At 44.4% G+C, this 24011-nt stretch overlaps 1 protein-coding gene across 1 annotated transcript; it reads left to right on the top strand.

Annotated features, from left to right (window-relative positions):
* The first annotated feature begins 294 nt into the window (after positions 1-294).
* On the top strand, positions 295-22132 carry WDR86 (WD repeat domain 86). The gene is made up of 7 exons (XM_032681960.1): positions 295-395; positions 750-1050; positions 3777-3918; positions 5417-5849; positions 14587-14722; positions 18671-18774; positions 20631-22132. The coding sequence occupies exons 2-7, from the start codon at positions 888-890 to the stop codon at positions 20847-20849; spliced, it is 1197 nt and encodes a 398-aa protein (XP_032537851.1). The 5' UTR covers positions 295-395; positions 750-887; the 3' UTR covers positions 20850-22132.
* Positions 22133-24011: the final 1879 nt, after the last annotated feature.

Consider the following 24011-nt stretch of genomic DNA (forward strand, 5'->3'; position numbering starts at 1 on the left):
CTCCGCTCCCCCCGTGACCGAACCGCGGCAGGAGCGGAGATGCCGCTTCCCCCGGGAAGGGGGGTCGGTGCGGGGAGAGGCCGTCCCGGAGGGGCAGCGCTGCCGGGCACCTCCGGATGAGGGGGACGCGGCAGCACCGAGGAGGCAGCGCGGGCGGGGGGGAGGCGGCTGGAACATGGAGCGGGAGGTAATGGAGGCAGGGCCGGGGCGGGGGGTGAGGGCCCGCCCCGGGGTGGGCTGAGGGGGCACGGCGGGAGCCCTGCCCGCCTCCCCGCGGGGCGGAGGCGGCGGCGGAGGGGGGACCCCGCGCTCGGCCCGGCGGCGGCTCCGGCGCCCCGGCCGGAGGAGGTTCCCCCTCCCCGTAGGGCGAGTGCGGGATCGCCGCGTCCGGGGCGGTGAGTGCCGGGGCGGGGGTACCGGGGGGCCGTGCGGGAGGGATGGCGGCAGCCCTGGGGCGCTGGGGGGCCGCCTGAGCGCGCCCCGAGTCAGCCCTGAGGTCGCTGGAGGAGCAGCAGCTTCGGCGAGCGCACCAGGTAGCGGTACCGCCCGGGATCGATGTCCCCCGAGGGGCTGGACGTGCCTCGGTGCCCATGGAGAGGGTACCCCGGCCCGTCTGCCGCCGCAGGGCTTCGGATCCTGCGGGGAAACAGGCTCTCAGTGGCTTCAACATACCCGAGGAAGCGATGCATCCACGGGGGGATGAAATGATTTAACTTACCCTCCCATTCCCCCTTTGTGTCCCTGTACAGGAGTCCGGACTACCCTGCTGATGTCTGGGAGTTGAGGTGATGGCAGAAGTCGGTCGGTGGGACACGGCTGGAGGTCCCGGGGCTGCGGAGCGCCCGTGATCCGACCCCGCGGGCTCGGCCAGCGCCGGGAGCGCCGGGATGGGGAACAGCGGCTCGGCCGTGAAGGTCTGCACGGATCACCAAGGGGGTATCAACTGGCTGAGCCTGAGCCCCGACGGGCAGCGGCTGCTCACGGGCAGCGAGGACGGCACCGCTCGGCTCTGGAGCACCGCCGACAGCCAGTGCCACGGGCACTTCCAAGGTACGGGAGCTTCTCTTCTTAACCCTGGGATCTGAGCCCAAAGCGTGTCACAGGCCACACAGCACGTCCCGGTCGCTTTCAGTCCCTGCAGCCCGCCGGGCAGCCAAAATCATGCTTGTTTTGTTTTGTGGCTTTTTGGGGGGGTTATTTGTTACAGTAACGTTTAAGCAGAAGCTGTTTCAACCCCAAGCAGGTTACTGGCGCTACTGAAGGCACGGATCCTTTTATCTCAGGGTGTGGAATGTAGCAGTCATTTAAGTTTTGTCTCTTTCTGGGAGCTCTCTGTTTTACACCCTGAAGAAATACGGACTTTTTGTTGTTCACTCTCTCTCCTTTTTTTTTTTCTTTTTTTTTTTTTGTCCTTTTAATCATTTCATTTTCCAGACAGCCTTTATTTAGAACCTCTTGACCCAGAAGTCTGGAAAGAAACCTTAGTAAATAGATTATTTCTTTCTCCCCCCCCATTTGACACACAGAAATGTTAATTGCTGGGTTTCTTTTTTAGTTGAAATTTTTTTACATCTTAAACAAAATTTATTACCCTTAGACTAGCATGTCACCAATTGAAAAGAAAACCTCTGTGGAAAGTACAGTCATGCAGGAGTCAGATATGGAGTGAAGATGTTTGTTTTCTCACTCGTGTCCTTTTAGTACAGAAAAAAATAAAGCTGTTAAGTTTGGAATTTCTGATTGTTTTTGCTGTGATTTTCTTGTTGTTTGTTTGCTTGGTTCCTTGTTTTTCACTATGGAGTATTGTCTTTTTTCCCCACATCCTGCCATGGTTCTAACTTCTGCATTTGATTTAGGCTTAGAAATCCTTTTAAACCACTAATTAGCTTTTAACTAGAAAGAGAAATGTATTGGATAATGTTCATTATTATGGAATCTGGCCTATGTGCTGCCAGTGTTTGGGGTAAACTCTAAGGAAGGTTGGCTGGGTGGTTTGTGAACTGTCATTTGAATCAGATAATTGTATGTATTTTATATTTGTGCACACACACAGTTGATGTGTAAATTTGCATTTTACAAGCTATAATTACTGATAAACCTGTGTCTATCACACAATTTCAGGCTCCACCACAGCACAACCAACAGATGTGTGGTGGCTGCTCTTGGCCAGACCAGCACCAGACCTTGTCTACCACAGGGGGGTTTGGCATCCTCTGTGTGGGTCGAGTCTTACTGAGTTAAAATCTGACTGGTAGACTTCAGTGCAGTAACCAAGATGCTTTTTTGTTCTCAGAGCAGGATTACATGATGCTGTGAGAAAAAAAATCCAGTGGTTGAAACCTGTCCCATTTAGGCTGCTTTGCAAAAAGTTTCACAACCATGAGTATAGTTTTGCTTATAGCCCTGGTGATCTGTTTAATTTTTGGCATCTGATGAATTTGCTGTAGCGGAAACCAGCCACATGTTCTAACGTGGATTCTGGTCTGCTTTTGAACTACAACAAGGCTTTTGAACTACAGCAGTTGTAGTGAAATCTGCTTTTCACAGTCAGTGAAACTGTTTTACTGGGCAGTCTGCTTTCCCTCATTTTTTTTTACCATCTCTTTATTTTACAACATTATTCTGTTTTTCTAATACCTTTGTCCATCTGTCTCTCTTTAAGCACATTTGTCCTTCTTAGATTGTTTTTTCTTTTTTTCCTCAAAGAATAGTATTTAAATGACAGTAGGGCCCACCAGCTTAAACGATAACTATCGCTCTTGTGATAGTGACTTAGGAGGAAGCAGTTTTGGTCCTAAAAGCTTACAGTCTAAATGTTAGAACAGAAGAATGCAAGGTGATACCAGCAGAGTGATTAGATAGGTGACAGCAATTTCACACAAGAGATCTTGAGCGAAGCTGGGACTTGAATCCTAAGGTTATTTGTAAATGCAGTGCATTTAATGTTACAATAGAAAAATGACGTCTTGCTAAGCAACAACAAAAGCTTGAGGTTGTAATATTGATTCCTCTTCGCTGGCATTACCCTGTTTGTCAGCATGACATCTTTAGAGCAGTGCTTATGTCTGTTTTTATTGTAACTGCAGAATCCCAGTGTACTCAGAATATTTTATAAACAACTGTGCTCTTATTCTGTCTTTCTGTGTCATTTCCTTAAAGGTATACTGATGCTTTGAAAAGTTTGAGGTTTATTCATGTTATTAGTCATGATGGGGGAAGTATTGGCTTACTATTTACAGATATATTTTTTTGTTTGCATTTCATTCTGCCTGGACAATGAAACTAAACTTACTGGTAAGACTCATGTTACTTCCTTTTTTCAGAGTTTCATGCTTTAATTTTTGGCTGTTTGTAACCTGAAAATCAATGGGCTGGGTTTTTTCCCCCCTTATTTCACAAGAAAAAAGCAAAAGCATTTCTTTATTAAAAAAATAAGCCAATTTTTTATTGGTTTTAAACTTCATTAGTCTGAGTTTTATTATTGATATTAGTTTAGCTCATTACGTTTCTATAATGCTGATTGATTTACCTGATTGGTGGAACTGTATTGTTTTACTCTTTCACTTAATCCTGATTTCGGTGAATTTTTCTGCTGTTGCTTGAAATTGTTTTGTTTTCTAGAAATCCTCAAATGCGAAGAACATGGTGGGTGCATCCAAAACCGGAGCTTCATTCCTTCGTTTGTTTTATTTTTCTTTTAGTCGAGGTGAAGGGCTCTACTAGTCAGCCCTGCTCGCGTGCAGAGTGGTCAGATTTATGTCCTTTGTTATTCCCAGGACACGAAAGTTACATCACCTTTTGCCACTTGGAAAACGAGGCTGCCTTCACGTGCAGTGCAGATCACACCATTCGGAAGTGGGATGTGGTGACGGGCCAGTGCCTGGCCATTTACCGAGGCCACACGTCAATTGTGAACAGGTCAGTTCCGTGGAACTCTCCCCTTGTGTCCCTGTAATCTGTTATCACACCTATATTGTCATTTTTGCTGCAGTTCTCCATTTACTTCACTAATAAAACGGGTTGTGTGAACCTCTGAGTTCGTGCTACGCCTGTTCTGTGCTGCAGTGATTAGTTCTCCTAACAGCAGTGCTGACACAGACATACACAGCAGATAGGAGAGAAATGAAAGGCAAACAGCAGGGGGATTGGATCCAGGGCTAGGAATGAAATTCCAGAAGAAATTATCCAATTGATAACAGATGCTTCTGATAAATAGATTTTAAAAACATCGTGTCAAGTCTTTGTGTTGGCAAGAGGGATAAAGTCAGAGCTTTTTCTTTTATTACTGTTTGTGCAAATTAAGTTTAATATGAAACTATTAAATTAATTGTGGGTGGCTGATCGGCCTGTCTGTTTAAAGTGCCTCTTAATAGTTGGACTGGATTTAATTAATGGCAAATAGAGCAGTAAAAGACTGGTATTTTTTTAACATTTCTTTTCTGGTGGGTGAGTGGGTTTTTTTGTTCCTTGCTAAACTCAAAACACATATGATGTGTAGCAAGATTCTGTAAATAGTTAGGAAGGCTGGCTCTGTGTTTTGGCACTGGCCTGATTTTTGCTTGAATCAGCAAATGGGAAATGTGTTCCCTATTCATATGACTTTGAAAGGTTCCAGAGGACCCAACTCAGCTGACAAAGAAGGCAGGTTATGGATGTTCCCTATCTCTGGTTTGGAAATATGAACTCTAGAGATTTTTCTGTTATTATATGTTTGTGCTGCTACAACTCAGCGTTTTGGAGGCCCAGCAAGTTGAATTCCTGAGCTGTAATCTCTGATTTGCTCTTCAATTATGTAATAAATGGGATACTCTTTCTTTACCTTCTTTGACATCCTGAGCTAAGTGAAATTAGGGGTATATTTTTTTTCTTGCGCTCTCTTTATTTGATGATGAAAAGGTGATTATCTTTGCACACTGTCAGGTGCAATTCAGGTTCCTGGAATGTTTTTTTTGGTGTTTTGGTTTTTTTTCTGTTTTTCCTTCCAAGCTATTGTCATAGGTTAGTTTATAAATAATTTTTTTTTTAAAGGAAGACTAAAGAGTAATTACCAAGAATGAGTTATTTAAAAAAAAATAACGAAACCAAACAACACATCAAACTTGTAGCTAGTATGTGTAACTCATGAAAGTTCATAATCCCTGCTGGAAGGAATTTTACCAAAACACAAATGCCCAAAGTTATAATGCTATAGTGTAAAAATATAAGTAGCAATATATGTACCTGAATAAGAGGTCTCAGTTTTAAAATGAGAAACAGAGTAGTGTTCAGTTTCTAAACCCACTGAATTGGGGTTATATATGTGGCATTCATGCTACTCTTTCATGCTTCAGGGTGCTTGGCATTGAAATTGTGACAAAAGACGGTTATATAAAAAGAATGATGCTGTTCATGCACAAAACCTTTTATTTTTTTGCAGGATCCTGGTTGCCAAAGACTATCTCTTCAGCGGCTCCTACGACAGGACGGCCCGCTGCTGGAGCGTGGACAAGGAGAAACAAATCCAGGAATTCCGGGGCCATCGGAACTGTGTCCTGACTCTAGCTCACTATTCCTCCAGGGATGTTCTCGAGGAAGAGGAGGAGGAGGAGGAGGAGGAGGAGAGGGTGAGCAGAGACCTGCTGGTGACAGGGAGCACCGACTGCACTGTGAAGGTCTGGTGGGTGTCCAGCGGGCGCTGCTACCAGACCCTGCTGGGACACACCGGGGCCGTCCTGTGCCTTATACTTGACGCACCAAACAGGGAGCTGTTCTCTGGCAGCACGGATTACACCATTCGGACCTGGAATATTGTCACTGGTGAGCAGCTCAAAGTGTTCAAAGAGCACCAAGGATCAGTAATCTGCCTGGAGGTAAGAGCTCTCTGCAAGAGCCTTTGGAAAGGGGTGTCCATGTCTTAACTCATGTGGGTCTCCGTTGTCTTTTCATTCATAAAGAAGCTCTTCCAAGACAGGTTATAAATGGTAAGGCTAAATATTCATGTAATAGCAAAATAATAGTGCTCTCTGATCTTGAGACAAATCCTCTTTCCTAAAACACCTTCTGATCTCTTGGCTTCTAGTGGCTGTCCTGGTCTAACTTCTAGCTCAGTATCTGTTTAAATCCTCCTAGGTCTTGAAACTCATGAGTAGGTTTTCTGGGTGCAGTGTTCATCTGAGTAGGATTGTGTAGGCAGGATCACCACACTTTGAAGAAAATTACCTGAGCAAGTCATGGGGTCTGATAACTTAAAAAGAGGAGAGGGAAAAAATTCAGAGTAAATCTGATAACTTAAGAAAAAAAACCCCCAAAACCCAACACAAAGTTGTGGGCAAAAGATAAAAGGAAGCAAAAAGGTAAAAGAAATCCTACATTAAAAGCCACACAGACATACTTTGAGAAAAGAAAGGGAGAAGGAGATGACCAAGACAAGAAAACGGGCAAGGAAAATGGAAAAGAGAAGTAGAGCATGGGGAAGAGAAATCAGGAAATGATGAAGGAAAGAGGGGAAAAAATGCAATGTGATCTGAAAAACCATACTCTGTTTTCCTGTTTGTAGTATTTTTCTGGTGAATGCTGCCAGATTTGTTAATGATGCAGGGAAGAGGAGGAGGTTAGGCAGATGAGGCAAAATGGGAGCTATCACACAAGCACTTACCCTGTGCACTCATTATCCACCAGAAAATGCTCATAGTGTATTTAAAGAGAGTATATGATGGTCTGTAACTTAGCTTCAGGTCAGCATAAATGTTCATACATGTGTGTGTCTGACTGAAGTTAATGACAGCAGTTTTTCTTGCTGCTCTCCTTGTTTGTGTTTGTTGTCCTTAAGTGTTTTTCCTTTACAGAGGCTACAGGATGTATTTTTTATAGCTGTTTAATAAATGTTGCCTTTGTTTCTAGAGAAGGTAGTCACAGCTGACACTAGCAGAGTAAAAACCTGAGAGTACCAAAGGAATACTGTTTTCTTCAGCTTTAGAAAGGGAAAAAAAACCCACACAAAATCATGTTGCCCTGGAGTAATGTTTGTCTTGCTTGGGTAAATTCTCGGTGTTAAAGCTTGTTTTTATGATATCGTGGTAACGTATTTGGAGGATGCTGAAGTAAATCCATTGCTGTTCTTAGTGTCATGCTATGTTTTGTTGTTTAATTGTAGCCCTTCTCCAAGGCACAGATTGGCAACAACAGAGCTTGCTTTAATTTAATTGGGTTCTTGCTAAAATTGTTACACAAAACTGGCTTGACCCTCTCCCAGAAGCCTGGAAAATTCAATTACGCTCTTTGAGTGCTCAGGAATGAGCAATGCTTCTCTGCTTGTGAGCACAGAATTAAACAATGGTTTTAAACAAACAGAACTTCTTGCAGGGGAGAAGAAAAGCAAAACCAATACATCTATTTGGAAAACCTGAACAATTGAGAGTACACAAGACTGCTGCTGCCAAGACCGTGTTGGCAACAGTCCTGGCCAAATCCTCTTCTAGCTGTGAGTAACTGGTAGCCCCTCACTTCTCTCATCACCAGCTGGTGTTTGAGGCTGGGATAGTCCAGCTGAGGTACATATAGGCCCCCACAGAGAGCATTTAGTGTCTAGGCCTCTCAAACTTATCCCAGCTTAAGCAGTCACTGCACTGCTGTTGAATAGCTTTAGGCTGTTGATCTTTCCTAATTCCTCCCTCTGCCTAACTGGGTTCAACACTGTCCCTTCTGTTCCACTTGGCAGCCTCTCAGTACAGCCCACATGGTATTTTCATTCTTTTAGGAAGGGGTCAATCACCAGAATCCATACAAAGATGTTACAACAGAAAGGAAACTTCCTGAAAAGAGGTGTTTATTTTTTTATTATTTTTGATTTCTTCTCAGAAAGCTCTTGGAGCCTTTTTTGCCCTGGGCATCTTAGTGGCAGTGTTGTAATCTGTGGCAGTGAGTTGGGATGGTATTTTTCAAACTCCAAGTCAGGAAAGACTTGGAGGTAGTTGTGAGTTGCTCACAGTAGCCAGCAGACAGTTTTAATTGTTGACAGCAATTAATTTTCTTCAGGGCAGAAGTGAGCTACTAATTACAGCAGATTTTCACTCCCCTGTCCTGGAGGAGCTGAACTGGTACCAGGAATTAAAGGCATTTACCTGTTCTCTGGGTGGTATAATGCTTGTGTGGGGAGAATAAAGGAAAACGAAAAATAAAGACTTATTTTCATTTTATTTATTCAAATAAAGATCCCTAAGGGAGGGTGACCTTTCAAAAAGTTTGAGAAATGCTCAGTATGATCTTTCATCCTGGACACAGATCAGGAAAAATTTGGATACTGAGACCATATTTTCCCCAACTTTAGAAAGCTGTTATTAATGGGAATGCCCTGGGATGTTCTGAACTGCTGCAAATTAGGTCCAGCCTGTTCCAGTCCTCTCCCATTACTTTCCAGTAAATACCAATAGTGTTGCTGTAGCAGTGAATGGAAACTCCTGGAGCTTCTTGAAGGAGTTTTCTGGGTGGATAGCCATAAAGCACACCCATGTTATCCACCTTGTTTCCTGCAGAGCTGCACTGTGGAAAGCAGAGAGCTGATGCCACAGGCATGTTCGGATTTTGAACGTTCCCCAGTTGCTCTGAGATCCTTTAGGTGTTGTTGCTGGCTAGTGTAAGTTAGGGGAGCCTGGGAACAACTCTAATCTAGCATGGCAGAAAAGAAAAGCATTGATGAGCTTTAGGCTTTCCCTTTCCCCCTGTCCTTGGTGGTTCTGGACAGGGGATTGAAGAGAATGAGTTGTTCATATTCCCCAGGGCTGGTCCTGCTGTCCCAGCTGGGGTCAGTCTGTTGAAGGTGAGTTACCAACCAAACTGAGTGTAGGTGCTCTGCTGCCAAAGGAGCAGCTGCAGGTACCAGCTTGTTCTAACGCCATTTTTCTCTTCCTTCCACTGTTTAAATTGGGCTGAGAAGGAAAGTCTCCTGGAAAAACCTATCTGCAGTGGGAATTGTGTCCGTGGTAGGTGCTTTGGCAGCACTGATTACTTGATTTTCACAGTCAGGGAAGGTAACTCACGGTGGAGCAGCCAGAACTCTTCACTCTCTTCCTCCTGCAGTGTGTTGATCACTTGGCAGATGAAGTACAGCAGCTGTTCTGAGTGCTCCCTCTTCATGTAAGAGCCAATAATGAAATTTTATAGGAAGTGATGGGGAAAAAGCAAGGGTGGGCTGAGTGTAATCACAGCTCATGCTCGTCCTTCCACTTAAAAATTTCAGGCCTGGCTAAAGACCAGTATTTGCAATTAATAATCAAACACCCATTTTCATTAATGTGACTGCCTGCAAAAGGCTGAATAACCCTGATTTAAATATTTACTTGTGTATGTTTTCCTAAATGCCTCGGAAGTAGCTTTGCAAACTGTTTACAAGGATTGCTTTGTCCTTTGCTGATTGTTCTGCCTCTGAGTATTTATCAAAATTTTGCTACCAAAAGCTGGCAGAGAGAAATGTTCCAGCTTGGAATTTAGCTTGGATCCTACAGCAAACATTCTTGCAGGGAAACTTCTTTTTGAAGAACATGAACATGAGGGGGCAAGGACTTGCTTCTGGTTTTCCCGCAAAAGATCCTTTGTTTGGACCATTCCCTTCAGTTGCCTTTTAAAGCCGACTAGAAGAAAAGAATGCTTTGAACAAAGCCACTGCCTGGACTCTGTTTATGTTGTGATCACGGGGACAGAAATGTTTTCTTGCCACATCAGTTAAATTAAGCGCACACATTTTTTGTAATCTGTGGTTGTATTTGTTGCATCAGAGGATGAAGATGTGAGTTAGAGGAATGTGAACGTGTACAACACCTGTAGAAACTAAACATGTTTCTAGGGCCATTGCTTTGCACTGCAGTAAAAAAGGCTGAAAAATGTTCTCTAACAGCCAGACCAGAGGGCTCGTTCTAGATGGATTCTCAGGAAAAAAACCAATTTCTTGCCCACAGGGAGTTTGTTTGCTCGTTAAAATGAATGTGGTTTGAATGGGATCCTGAAAGTCTTAACTCGGCCGAAGCTTACATAGTTGTAGCTGGAGATTGGTCCAAGTTGGTGATTTTTAGCTTAGAAGTGGCTGTGAATAGGAGACCCAGCTGGCAGACTGTAGGAACACTGACCTCCATGAGGAGAACAAGCTGGTGGTGAGACACATGGTTGCTGATGTGAACTTATCCTGAAGTTCCTGGGGTCAAGTCTGAGTGCAGTGACCTTCAGAAAGAGGATGTGCCCAAATCTCTCTGGAGAGCCAGTTGCCACTCCTTGGCTGAGGATTAAATTGTTTCTTATAGCAAAGGTTAATTGAGATGGCGAAGACCATTCCTATAAGGTTGAAATACCTGTTAAACAGCTCTCTTGCAGATATTTTTGGCATTCTTACTGGTAAAAATTGTCTTAAGCTGCTGCATATATTCAGTCCATCTGAGCTTGTGGAGCAGTAGGGTTGTGATTGCCTTGGGAGACCAACCCTGGATATGATAATCTTTTTTTTAATTAAAATTCTGGTGTGTTTGGGGGATACAACCATTTCTTATTAATGAAATCTGTAACTACTTCAGCATTTACAGCTAGTATTTTGCTACTGCTATTACTTTACCACTCACAAGCAGTTTGACTGAACATCTCCAATACTTTGGTCTGAGGATTAAGACAAATTTGCTCTATTCATGTGTCTCACTGTTTCATCAGGTTCAAAGCAAAATGTCTCAGAGTGATGAGAAAAATTAGCAGTCCAGAATTATAAATATCAATGCAGTGATTTTTTTTTTTCTGCTTTAGAACTGGGCATCTGATTGTCACCAGGTTTTAAAATTTTTGGAAGCTACCTGGGTTTGAAATGTCCACTCAGCCCATTAGTATCTGAGCTGTAAATCTGTTCTGTGCTGTCCACTCTGCCACAGGTGTCCTTGCCTGGCCATGCTTTTCCATGTCAGGAGCTTTGTTGGGCAGTTAGTCAAAGTGAACAAAGTGCTCAAAAGCCAGCCAAGGAAAATCCAGCTTTGGAAACATCACTGCTTCTCCAGGCAGTGGCAGGTTGGAATATTGTAACCATTTCTACTGATCGCATTTAAACCACAGAGTGTGGGGCCAGCTTGTAAGTATTTTGGCTAAGGAAATAGTAAGTGATGATTATTAATTTGATTAAATACAGATATCTGATGTGTTGTAGCTTAGGCTGGAGTTGTAAACTAGGCATACCTTTAGTCAAGTGAAGGAGGAGTGGTCTCCCCTAAATTGATTTGGCTACAGGTGAGGAGGTTGTCCTTGTTGAGGGAAGAAATAGTGACTTTTAAGGTGTGGTCTTTTTCAGATGTGCTTCAGGGTGACATGAATTGTGCCCCAGACTGCAGTGACTGTAAAGGTCTATCTTAGCTGCACAGACCTGCACCAATTTAGATGAGATTATGCCTTTCACATCACTTTAGGCAGATCTGATTTGCAGCTTCAGCCTGAGCTGATAGCTCTTGATGGCTTTCTCCACTAATAGGCATTTCATGCTCTGTTTTATAAAAATACCCTGGAAATGAGAGGCTGTGTGACAGTCAGAGCCTGTGCTGGGTTATGCTGTTGGCTGTGCTGCAGGCTCAGTCTGTGGCATGTGGTAGATTGTTTAACCTGTTAATGTTTCTCTTTCCACGCAAGGCTGAGAATCCCTTGCTGCTGTGCTCACCTGCTTGAACTGGTGAGGGGGAGGAAGGGGCATAGATGTGTATAATGGGGCAGCCTGGGTAGCACAGAGGCTTTGAATGAAGATGGTTGGTGTGCTGGCCACCTCACCAGATCCTTGGCTGGGCATCAGAAAGCCAACCATGTCTTGGGTTGCATCAACAGCAGTGTGGGCAGCAGGTTGAGGAGGGGATTCTCCCCCTCTGCTCTGCTGTCATGAGAGCCCACCTGGAGTCCTGCATCCAGTTCTGGGGTCTCCAACATAGGAAGGATGGGGACCTGTTGGAGGGGTTCCAGAGGAGGCCATGAAGATGCCCAGAGGGTTGGAGCATCTCTGCTATGAAGACAAGCAGAGAGAATTGGGGTTGTTCAGCCTGGAGAAGGAGGGGCTTTGGGGAGACCTTATAGCACCTTCTAGTGCCTAAAGGGGCTTCAAGAGAGCTGGAGAGGGGCTTCTTACAAGGGCATGGAGTGGTGGGACAAGGGGGAATGGCTTTAAACTAAAAGAAAGTAGGTTTAGTTTAGATATTAGGAAGAAATTCTTTCCAGTGAGAGTGATGAGGCACTGGCACAGGTTGTCCACTTCCATCCCTGGAAGCGTTCAAGGCCAGGTTGGATGGGTCTCTGAGCAACCTGGTCTAGTGGAAGGTGTCCCTGCCCATGGAAGGAGGGTGGGAACTAGGTGATCTTTTAGGTCCCTTCCAACCCAAACCATTCTATGATTCTAAGGCTCTTACAATTCTGGTGCTATAAATTATCTAAGTAAGCCCACATCATTTGATACATTTTATATCTAGCAAATTGGCAAATCTAGGAAAGTTGCAGCTCTTTTGTTTCACTTTGGCATTCATACACCCACTTAAATGTAGAAACAAAGCAGCATAACCTAATGTACTGTTAATGCAGAGTGGCATTTACCTGTAGGAAGTTATAATTTAGTAATTTAGTGTTTTCCCTTGTTCAGTGGGCGGGTTGATGCTGCTAGTAAGATGTAAAAAAAAAAAAAGTGCGAAGACTTGGTCAAGAACCACACAGCAAGATCTCAACACAAAGAATCCTCTTCCATTTAGCAGGTGCAGCATGAAAATCTCTTCATGCCCATTCAGGCCAAGCTTAGAATTTAAAAATCAGCTTACCTTCCTCAGGCTGAGTGGCTCTTGGTTTTTGTTAGTGCTGCTGGCCATTCATTCTCTTTCCTCGCTGAGATACAACATTAATGCTGTTGTTAAAACAGCTCAGAAGTAATTGGAAGTGACATTTCAAAGTACTGCTGGCCTTTAGCGGTGGGTTGTGTTTTACAAGCTCCTGGTGGTTAGCTGTGAATTCTGTTCCATGGGCCAGGTTCTGCTGGTAGGAAGTGTGGCACTCCCTGCTCGGGCTGGACTGGTGAGAGCTGTGACCAGCTCTTGCTCTGCCTGCATACGTTTCTTGTCCGGGTTAGCACAGTCCCATCACTGTAGTGCTTTGTACCTTAAAATACCTTTTGTTTCATGTTGTGACACAGTACAGTGTTGTTCTGTACAAAGCTCACTTATGATGCCTTTTGGGAATGGGGTCATTCCTTTTTGGATTGGGAGTGGAGATGGAAGAGCATGAAAAACATTCCAGCCTTACAGATACAGAGCATGCAAAGAGTGGGAACTGAAGGTTTATAATTTTCTGAGGTGGCAGAATAACCAGACCATTAGAAGTGTCCTAAGAGCAAGACCCAGGACAAGTGGGTTTGTCATTTGTTGTGCACTTGGTTTCCTGGAGATACCTGAGAAGTGTCAGGGATTAGTGCACTGCTGGTCATTTGAACCTTCTGATCTGCGTGTCTGGGGGACAAATGAGGTATCATTACTCCTTATGCAAATTCCATCTCTTGGGGGGAGGGGGTTAGGGTTCTTCCTGCAGTCTCTCCATCTCTTTGATACAGAGGTTGCTGCAAGTCCATGAAACTTGGAGGAGTGTGCAGTCAGAGCTCTACATAACAATGGCTGTGAAAACCCTTAGTTTGATTTCGTTAGACAGACAGAGGATGCCAGATTTTTTTCTGCATTGTGGAGCTTTTCCTTGCTGAGCTTCCAGGATTTATACAGTTTGTTTACTGTGTACTGGTTGGTTTTATAGTCTTGCACAGGTCGGTTATTTTCTCTCTGTCTCAGTTTCCCAAGCACAGTCCTTCCTTTTGTCATTCTCTATCATGGAATAAAATCCACCCTCCCCACCAGTGAGTTCTCACAGGGTACAGGATGACTGGTGGAATGAGGTACCAATCTTCTTTGGGATTTACAGTCAGAATTACTTTAAATACACAGCAGAAGAAATCTGATTGAAGATGTTTAAAAGTCTGTGTAAAGGGTGGTTAATCATTTCATCATTCAATAACACAGTCTGAAAAGACTTGTGTAAATGCAGATGCATAACAGCTTCAAGGAAGAGTTAGCATTTCCAAATGCTAACCTTGTGCAGTGTGATCCTACTAAATATAAACCCTGGTTTATGGTGTGTAGGATTTTAATTTTAATTCACCATTTTTCTGTTACTTAAAATTGTTCTGAAATTCCTGTTGTAATTAAAACTTACAATCTGATAAGAGTTCCTGTCAAATACGCTTTGCAGAAGCCACACTGCTGGGGTTTTTTTTTTGAGGCTGTAATAATGTAGCTAATTATGGAAGCAGGGTTAGCATTGTTAAGCTCACTGGAATCCTGCCTGCTTGCGCCAGCAGATGGGCTAAGTTTTTATGTTCTGAAAGCTGGGAGCTGTTTTTAAGGCCCAGAAGTGAATGGGAGATGCAGTTGTGAAGAACAAAAGGCTGGTTTGCTCACCATCCCTCTGTTTCAAGGTGCAGCCGTTGCTGTCGAGTTGGGAGCTGACTTTGGATGAGTCACTTCAGTGCAGTTCTCTCAGGAACCTGCCTGAGGGACCATTGCTGATGTCTTCTTCTCTTCCCTTCAGCTGGTGAACCGGCACTTGTATTCGGGGAGCGCGGACAGGACAGTGAAGTGCTGGTTAGTTGACACTGGGGAGCGAATCCAAACGTACAAGGCTCACAAACACAGCGTTAGCACTTTGAAATACCACGCTGGGATCTGTAAGTTGCCTTCCCTCTGTTCAGCAATCCCCTGTCTCCTTTTCAGTGTTTCTCTCTGACCGAAGGTTGTTAATGGAGAGTAATTTTGAAACCTCGTGAAATTGTCACTTTTTTTTTCAACTCCAGCATGTTTATGTTCAGTATCAAACTTTGCTGCACTGCTCCGTGTGGGAAGCTTGGATCTTCCCTCCATTTTCCACCTCTCTCTTCTCGAAAATGAAGAGGCAGTTTCTTAAAGAGAAGTGGCTTAAATCCTGAGCTGTCTGGGGGTTGTTTGTGTAGCCATGGTTTAACCTCACAGGTCTGTCACCTGCTTTTTCTTTGTGCTCGGGGACAGCAAGTGCTGCTGCTGGATACACAGCCCTGTGCCTGCCTCTGCTGCCTTGTAGGTACTGTGCAAGGGACTATCCTAAACCAGAATCTCAGATGCTCACTGCTTCTTTCTAACAGTTGGGCTTCCTGTTCAGACTCTGACTATCTCCTTTTCCACGAGTTCTTTTCCTCTTACCTGTCGTGGTTTGTGTATTTGTTCCCCAAACCACCTTTCTGCAGTAGCCAAGGAGTGCTTGCCTTACTAATGTTCTCAGCTCGACTGCTTTCAGTCCTCCTGTTAATAGTGGTTTCTGTACAGAAGTGTCTATGACTGACTTAGTAGTTCATTCTGACCATCAGACTTCCTTCCCTCTTTAAATCCTTCTCTGTGCTGGCTTTCCTTCTGCATGTCACCTCTCCATTTCTGGTTTTGAGTTGCAACAACAGCACCTCTGTTCTTATCAGTGAAGCTCTCTCTATGTCATCCTGGTCTTACCATGCCACTGTTTTAGACCTGAGGTGCCTTCATTTGCTTCCAAAAAACAAGAACTTCTCTCCTTTAGGGGTAACCATGGCTGTCTTAAGCTAATCTAGATCTTCAAAACACTTTGCTGGTTTTGGTTTCTGTACTTCAGCTAAGAAGTGAACATACAACACACAACACTGAATGAATGGTTGCTATCTGGGCCTCGATCTGTCTTTTGGCAGAACGTTAGTGTGATGGTGATAACTGGCTGACAGATGCAAGATGGTGCATGTTAGCAGAGAGTTGTACCTGCACTTGTCTAGCACCACGCTTGCCATGGCTGGCTGACTACATTTATAACCCAGTAACTGAATTGATTTCTAAACTGTGTTTGGAAACTTAACACGTAACCAAGCCCAGAGGTAGAGTTTCATTTTGATGAGGAAACCTTTTTTTGGTCTTTTTTTCAGCATGAGACCCACAGCACTACTTTTCTCCATTAAAATAGTTAATTGTGATTTATGGTTATTTCTGCTCTCCTCACCTACACTGCAGAACTACCCCATCCTCCCCTACCTGCAGATTGTAATTTCTGCTGGTTTCAGCTTATGCTGTTGGCTAAAATGCCAAGGGGAAAGGGTCTAAGCCTAAGCTGCACCCTGAAGTTATTACTGCTCCAAGAAGCATGCAGAGAGCAAAGTAAATGAACCAGAAATTGTAAAATTGTAATCCAGGATGAACACTGGCAGACAAAATCATTAATGATTTTGTGAGAGTGTGAGTGTGTATGTGTGTGTGTGTGTGTATTTTCCCCCTTTTAATTATAAAGACACAAACCAAAACATTGAATTAATCAAGACTAGCCAAAGGTGAGATAACTGTGCTGAGCTGATGTTGGCCTGATCCAGCGAGGAGTATCCATGTCTGTGTGGGAGATGGAGACACTGTCTCTTTCATTAATGAGACCTCCAGAGCTGCAATTTTTCAGTTTTGATCCTACTTTTCACACAACCAGTATAGACTTGACCACGCTCTAAAGAGTAAAGGAAGTTTAGGCTCAAACAAAAGTTTCATTATCTGATGCCACCTCCATCAGCTCTGCAGCTTCCTCTCTTCCCCCTCATCCTACCACCCTGCTCCTGCCACACACACACATTATTTTTTTATAACACTCTTTTTTTTTTTTTTCCCTTAAAATACAGGCAATATTGCTGCATTTAGTCAGACCTGCGAAGAACATCCCGATAGTGTGATAGAAGTGTTCACAGAGTTATTTAAGATCTCATTTTAAATTAAATGCAAAAATACTAAAAGTGTCAAACAGGGAGAATTGAATTGTTCCACTTGAAGGGTAGAAAAAATGCCTTGGAAAAATATTAGGAATTTGTTTGAATGCATTAGATGCATTTTAATTCTTGAAAGAGGAAATTTCCCCTTAAAAATTAATTTATATACTATGCTTGCTTGCATTATTGTGTGTTTCCAAGAAGGCTTTATAGTGTACAGGGAGTCCAGACAGATCTGAGAACTAAGATTTAAATCCTCAGAATGTGTTTCCAGTGGCTTTCCTCAGCCTACTTGTATAATTAATAGGATGGTCAACATTGCCACTGGTTTTCAATCTAATTTACTTAATGATATGTTGATTATTTCTCCCTTACAGTGTGTGCACAGGCCTTTAAAATTTAATGGGGTTTATATCTTTTCATGTTGAAAAACTCCAAGGGGACGTTTAAAAAGTGTTCTCCCTCCCAATGGTCTATGAAATTTAAGTAAAAAACTAAAATGAATTGTTAATTTTTTTTTGTTGTTGTTTATTTCACAGGTGGTATATATAAATATATTTTTAAATGCTAAATCTGGGATAGATCAACAGCTCTTCTTTGAAAGTCAGAGGTGCAAAGAGACTTCCTAAATCTAGAGTGACAGTTCAAAGGACATAAAGGGTGCCTGTCAAAAGCAAAAAACCCTGATAGCGATAGCTGAGGTAAACTGACAGCTGCATAGTGAAAACAGCTCTTAATTGGTTCCTACTCTCTACATGTGTGTAACAGAACTGAGTGAGTTTCTTTCACTGGAAAAAAAAAAATGTGTACCCGTACCCTGGTTTACTTCGTTGTTACTCGTTTGCAGAGTGGGACACAGTGGTTTTTTGGGATTGTGTTGGCAATCGAATCCATAGTGGCCCATATAAAATGACATTGTTTTTCCACATCCAGATGTTTCTCGGAGGTGTACCCAGGAGGTTCCCAGCTTCCTGCTGTTTCATTTGAAGTGGGAAAGCTGATGGCAGTTTGTAGCCTGTCCTCTAATCTCGTTGGAGTCCTGAATTTACTGCCTTGATAGTTTTTTCACCTCTCTTTGTAGATTCAGTCCTGACATCCCCCAAAAGATAAGGAATCTTGGTCTTCGGGCACTTTGGTTTTGTGAAAATCTTTCCGTGCTAGTGGCCTTTGCAAAGACATGAAATGCAGGGAGCTGTGAATATACTGCTTTTTGCTGCTCTGAAATATTTATATCTAGATAAACTTGAGGGGTTTGGGTTAACTGAAGGAAAGTGAGTGTTTGTAAAGGGACTTTGTGACCTTTAAAGCACACAAATGGGCTCCTTTTTGGGCATATTTTTAAATACAAAATCTAAATCAGGAAACCTGATAAACAGACAAAATTCATGGTCATGCCTAATTTATTTACCCGTGCCCTGCCCCTCTTGGAGCAGCAGAGGTGATGGAGATACTGTAGTACTGAATGTAAAGTCGTAAATAACTGTGGTAAAACAAATGGAAGGCTTAGTGGAAATCCTTAAAGCCAAAGTTGAAATAAATTGCCTGCTTAGGATTACTGAGGCATGTTTAGGCAGGGAAATAAACATGGAAGAGAGGAGCAGAAATAGATACATGAAGTGTTTGTGGAGTGAAATGCTGGTGTGTGTAGGAACTTCAGGCTTAAGACAGTTCAGTGTTTTGAGAAACACAACAGAAAAAAAGCACCCTGGGGTCAGCAAAATGAAAATGATCTGAACTGCTTTATCTGAGGAGAGAATCAAACCCTAAAAATGGTATGTCGTGCTCCTTTGTGGGCATGTTTCTGGTGTATTTTTGAACTTGCATGAACTGACCTGGCATTGCTGCTCACGTCTGGCCGTGCTGGGCTGTGTGGTTGTGTTGCAGTGTTCACAGGAAGTGGTGATGCCTGTGCAAGAGCTTTCAACTCCAAGAGCGGAGTCCTGCAGAAGATATTCCGAGGACACAAGTTCATCATCAACTGTATTCAGGTCAGGAAGGGGTTTCTTTGTGTGATTTCTCCCTTCTCGTTGCCTCCTCGTTTGTTTTGTGGGAATTGGTGTGTGGCTGGCTGTTCTGTGTGTCTTGGACTGGATGTTGTTCCAGGATAAGACTTGAATATTCCGTATGTAATTTTAGAAAAGCTTGTTAATAATAAGGATAAGTGAAACCGTGGAACGAGTCCCCAGGGACAGCCCTCTATCTGTGATTGGGGTTTTTTCAGGTCAGGTTAAACAAGGAGCCACAAAAAATGAGACAGATGTAACTGATGCTGTGTGGGGCATGGAATGGACTCCAGCCTCCTGAGACCCTTTCCATTACAAAGCACTAATGATAAGTGTTTGCAGTGCTCTAGGAGGAAAAGAAGTTTCTGCCTTATCCAGGCAGGATAATATATACCATCATCCCCAAAACCATCCTGGGACATGGCATCCCTAAACAGTCTGAGGCAGCTCTGTGGTGATATCTGACCCACACCCTGCTAGACAAATGGAGGAGTCTCTGCCACTGGCTTAAAAATTTTCTGAAAGCTAATTAGGTGCCTGAAAACTTGCTTGCATATTGTCCAGGCGTTTAAAAGGGGAGGAATTAGTTATCCTTGGTGGCCATGCAAAGATCACAGAATCACAGAATGGTTTGGGTTGGAAGGGACCTTAAAGATCATCTTGTTCCAACGAGGGAACACCTAGGGATGCCTTCCACTAGACCAGGTTGCTCCAAGCCCCATCCAACCTGGTCTTGAACACTTCCAGGTATGGGGTGTCCACTCTAAGAATCTGCATCTCCCTGCATCAGCATCTCAGTGAAAGCTACCTGCAGGTTGAGGATTTTGATTAACAGTGTGAGACACTGTCAGTATTTCTGGGAGGCTGACAGTCCAAAGTAAAAAGAGAGGAGACAAAATTCCTTTTGGTGCTGATCTCAAGCACACAAAGTTGTAACTACGGTTGTCTTTTTATATTCTTCTGAATTAGCAAATGGTTGGTTGGTCTTAAATTGCAAACTCCTGGGTACTGAGCAACTGGTTGTGTAGCAGATGGTCACCTGGGGGTGCATTTGGGTGGTAACTGATAGAATCCCTCTGGGCAGCCCTAAGTATTGACAAAGCTTGGCTTTGTATTTTATTTTGTAACTTAATTTCCAACTGTACAAGGCAAAAAATCCTGATAAGAGAGAGGAGTGAGAAGTGGTGACCTCAATATGATCTTAAGTGTATTAATGAGGGGTGAGGAGGCCGTGGGTGGGTGGTGCTTCATGTAAGCCAGTGCTGGTGGGGTGCTCGCTGTCATGACCCACCTCTGGTGACTGAGAGCACCTGTGGTGGACAGACTGATGGTTCATTAAGGAAATTAAACCACAGCAGGGAGTCAAGGTCAAATTACTGCAAGTTTGGAAGAACAACAGAGTTTGAAGGAGGACTTGTAACTGTAACTTACTGCAAAGGAAGAAGGGAAGCGAAAAGGAAAGCATTCCTGAGCACCCCACTGCCCACTGATGCTGATTTTGTTGCCTCCTTAAGCTCAACATCAAAACCAGCACAGAAATCCCCAGCTACATCCCACTCTGACATCGAGTTTAGCTCCCCATTGCTTTTCTAGTGGGTCTGGGTCATAAATAACTCTTGCTGTTTATATTTTATGGCTCTGTGAAGTAGCTGAGAAATGAACCCTGACTTGGTAATGTCTCAGCCCACTTCAGCAGCTTTGTGATAATTTATACTGGCTCTTGCCAGGAGCTCAGGCCTTAAGTGTTGGGATCAAGCTGTGTTTGCTCTGATTTCTGATGGTTTGATGGTGCTGATTCTGAGCTGTACAGTTTGGTATTAAGTGTGACCCTGTTGTTCCAGATCCACAATGAGTTGCTCTACACAGCTTCCCACGATGGCACACTAAGGATTTGGGACATCCGTGGAATCTGCAAGAGAAATAAGCGGCGTTTGAAGAAGGAGAGGTCTGTCCAGGGCAGGAGCTCGCAGAAGGGGAGCCTGTCTCGCCTCTTCAACAACAAAGTGGGCTGTATGGTACAGCAGGAGAACGGGGAACACGAGGCTGTTGAACTAATGTGACTGCCCAGAATGGGCTTTCTGTCAGTGACCAAAGCTGAACCTTTTGTTTTCTGCACCACTGTGTCCATGTAAACCAGAACTTGGAAAGAGACGGGAAATGGCTTTGCTTGAACCTCACTGTCATGAGCCAGGGTTCTCTGTGACTGCCAGATGGACTCCAGTCAGATCCTGTCACTGCAGATGACTCAGCTGAGCAGGTCTGGGGCCAGGAGGGATGGCAGTGTGGCTCAGGTGTGGTACCTCTGTGTGTGCAATTAGGAACTTCCCTTGTTTCAGTTCCCTCAGGCACATCTCTGCCTGCCCAGTGCCTAATGAGAGATGTTTTCCCCTGTTCCTGTTGCCCACTCACATGGCCCCTGTTCAGCCCAATGTGGCAGTGGAAGGTGCCCTGCAAGTACAGCTACAAATTCGACCTTCACAGCTGATCTTTGTGTCAGTCGTTGGCTGATGAGACCAACCCAGGTTGCTTTGGCTCAGCAGCAGGACTTTAAAGCAGACTGGACACCTCTCTGGGAAGTTGGGAGTAGTAGGACAGAAATTAATTTCATTGCCTTTTTTTTTTTTTTACAAAACATAAGCCAGAGAACAAGCTAAACCTCAGCCCTTTGGTACCAAGGTCAGCTGTTTGCCAAGACAAAGCAGTTCCCCTCCTCCCAACAACCCAGTGGGGTCTTTTTTTTTACCTTTTAAAATCTCACACTTCAGCAGAGGAAGCACCAATGATTTCACATGTGTCTTCTGTGAGCTCCCAGGGTTGGGAGCTTCCAGCCACCCATGTACCTTGGGCACAGTTCCTGATGAGCTCCTCTGAAGGGCCTCCTCTTGGCATGGCAGGAGTTGGAAGGTGGTAACTACACCACCTCTGTGGGGAGCCTGGCCTTCTGCTTGGCTGGCTTTACAGGGGGGAAGGTTTTCCTTACATCCACCAGGAATGCCAAACTGTAATTTTCACAGAAGAGGAGCGCAAACCAGGATTTACTGGGTGCTCTGTATGTACTGTCTTTCCTCCTCCCAAGGCTGTGTCTTGCTGGGTTGGTAGTAGCATTGGATAAGCAGTCAAACTCCCAGTCTTTTTTCAGGTTCATCCCTCTCTGATAACCACTGAGCCATGAATTAACAAGGGTTCTTATATTTTTCTATTTGCAGATATAGCTCTTTGTAGAACCAGTCCAAAAATACCTAAGCACATGTTTTTATTTTTATGGCTTTATTTATTCTGTACTACAGCAAGATAAAAATGCTGTATTCTTTTTTTAGAATGGATTAATAAACATGTGGCATCTACAGACAAGTGATTGTCTAGTTTTTATTTTTGTCTCATTTAGAGGGGGGTTGGGTGGCTGCAGATGCTCAGCAGTTAAGAATGGATGGAATATAGGGCAAAAAACCCCCAAATATACTTTTGGATACATTTTTTGCCTTCCCCTCACTGCTGGGGCTGGAGTCAGGTGGGTGTGGAGCTGTCCTGCCTCCTTCCAGTCACCAGACTGCCAGAGCTCAGATCCCCTATCAGGGGAAGGAGTGACCAGCCATAAAACAAAGCAGACACTTAAGGGAAAGCAGGTATGACAGGGGCACATGCCCTGACTCAGCTCTTGCCCTGGTGGCACCAAAGCCCCCCACTCTGACATGGTCACACTGTGTCAGTGGGTCAGGCTGGTCACCTACCTGCTCACCTCTCCTGCTGAGCAGCTTTGGTGGTTCTTCAGTGGCAGGTTCCTGCACCGAGTAGGAATCAGCATTTAAATTATGTGAAATGCCTACCAAGAGACTAATATGGGAGGTCACCTGCATCGTGCAGACCTAATTCCACTGTAAAGCTCTCAGTCCGGTGGTTGTGGCTCAGTACTGGCCCTGTGAGAGAAGTTTATGAGCTGGTGGCTGCTGGGTGATGTTTGCCATGCAGCTGACTTAGTGTTGCCCTCAGAAACAAAATACAAAGTAAGTGGCCTTTATGAGATGGACAGAGTCCCTCAGATCACCTGGGCTGTACTGTCTGTTTAAAACTTCACACGCAGTACGTTAGACACGAGAGCCTATCTGGGCACACAGCAGCTGCACAGGCAATCAGCACAGATCTCAAAGAGTGGAATTACTGAGTCATTACCACTTCTGCCTGTTGCTAAACATATCACAGTGCCTCCGAATACGTGATCAAATGAACTAATAACTTTCAGCCAGTGCCTCCTGCCCTGCTGATCACTTACAACTGCACATGTAGTTACAGGGGGGCAGCAGCGCTGGCAGAGTTACATCATTGATGAATGGCTTCTCTGACAAGCACTGCATGTTATGATGCTAATTTTAAATTCCCCAAGGACAAACCTTCCCTTCTGAAGTTGTCCCTGCCAGTTTGCTGTGCAAGCCACTTCAGAGAGAAGTACTGCCTCTTCAGCCCAATATGGTGCATGCCCAGGGGCTTGCAGGCAGTAGGTTCAGGAAGGAAAGAGCCAATTTGTGTGTTTTCACCTGCTTCTTGTTAAAACTGCATCCATGATTTTGTATGTTTTCAGTTTTAAATTATTTTCTACATTCTGGTTTTGCTCTGCATTTTGTCCAGTGGTTCCTCAGGGCTGGCTGGCAGAGAAGCAGGATAGAATATGGGTGCTGGGGCTGGTTTCCCCTCAGGAGCTTGTATTGCTGGCTTTAGAAATGCTTCAGCCTTCTTGGAGGACATAGAAAACTACACAATTTTTATAACACCTGCCTTGATAAAGAAGCATGAAATACAAATAATTCCTTAACAGTGCAATCACTGCCTGCCTTTTGCCGAGCTTGACTGAGGGAGTCAGAAAATAAAACAATCCACTACTGCAGCCTGTTCCAGTCCCTCCGCTGGCACTGAGTGGTTATTCCGCAGGGCAAAGCTCTGCTCCCTCCAAGTATCCCAACAGTTCAAGCCTCCATCTCCCCACCGACGAGTGCTGGGTAAGGATACACTGTCACCAGACTGAAAGTTCACCACGGCCGGTTCCTTGCTCCCACCGGCTCCAGACGGGTCCTGGGCTCCCTCTACCGAGAGCGTGGAGCCATAGAAAGCAAATAAACCACGTCCAAGAAAAGCTGCCAGGCAGGGGAACTCCTGTTCCCGGCACGGAGGAGCGCTTACAGGGCAGAAAACGGGATGTGGTAAAACCACAGAAACCCTCAAACACTTCTTCA

The sequence above is a fragment of the Chiroxiphia lanceolata genome, chromosome 1, assembly GCF_009829145.1.
Source record: "Chiroxiphia lanceolata isolate bChiLan1 chromosome 1, bChiLan1.pri, whole genome shotgun sequence".
NCBI lineage: Eukaryota > Metazoa > Chordata > Aves > Passeriformes > Pipridae > Chiroxiphia > Chiroxiphia lanceolata.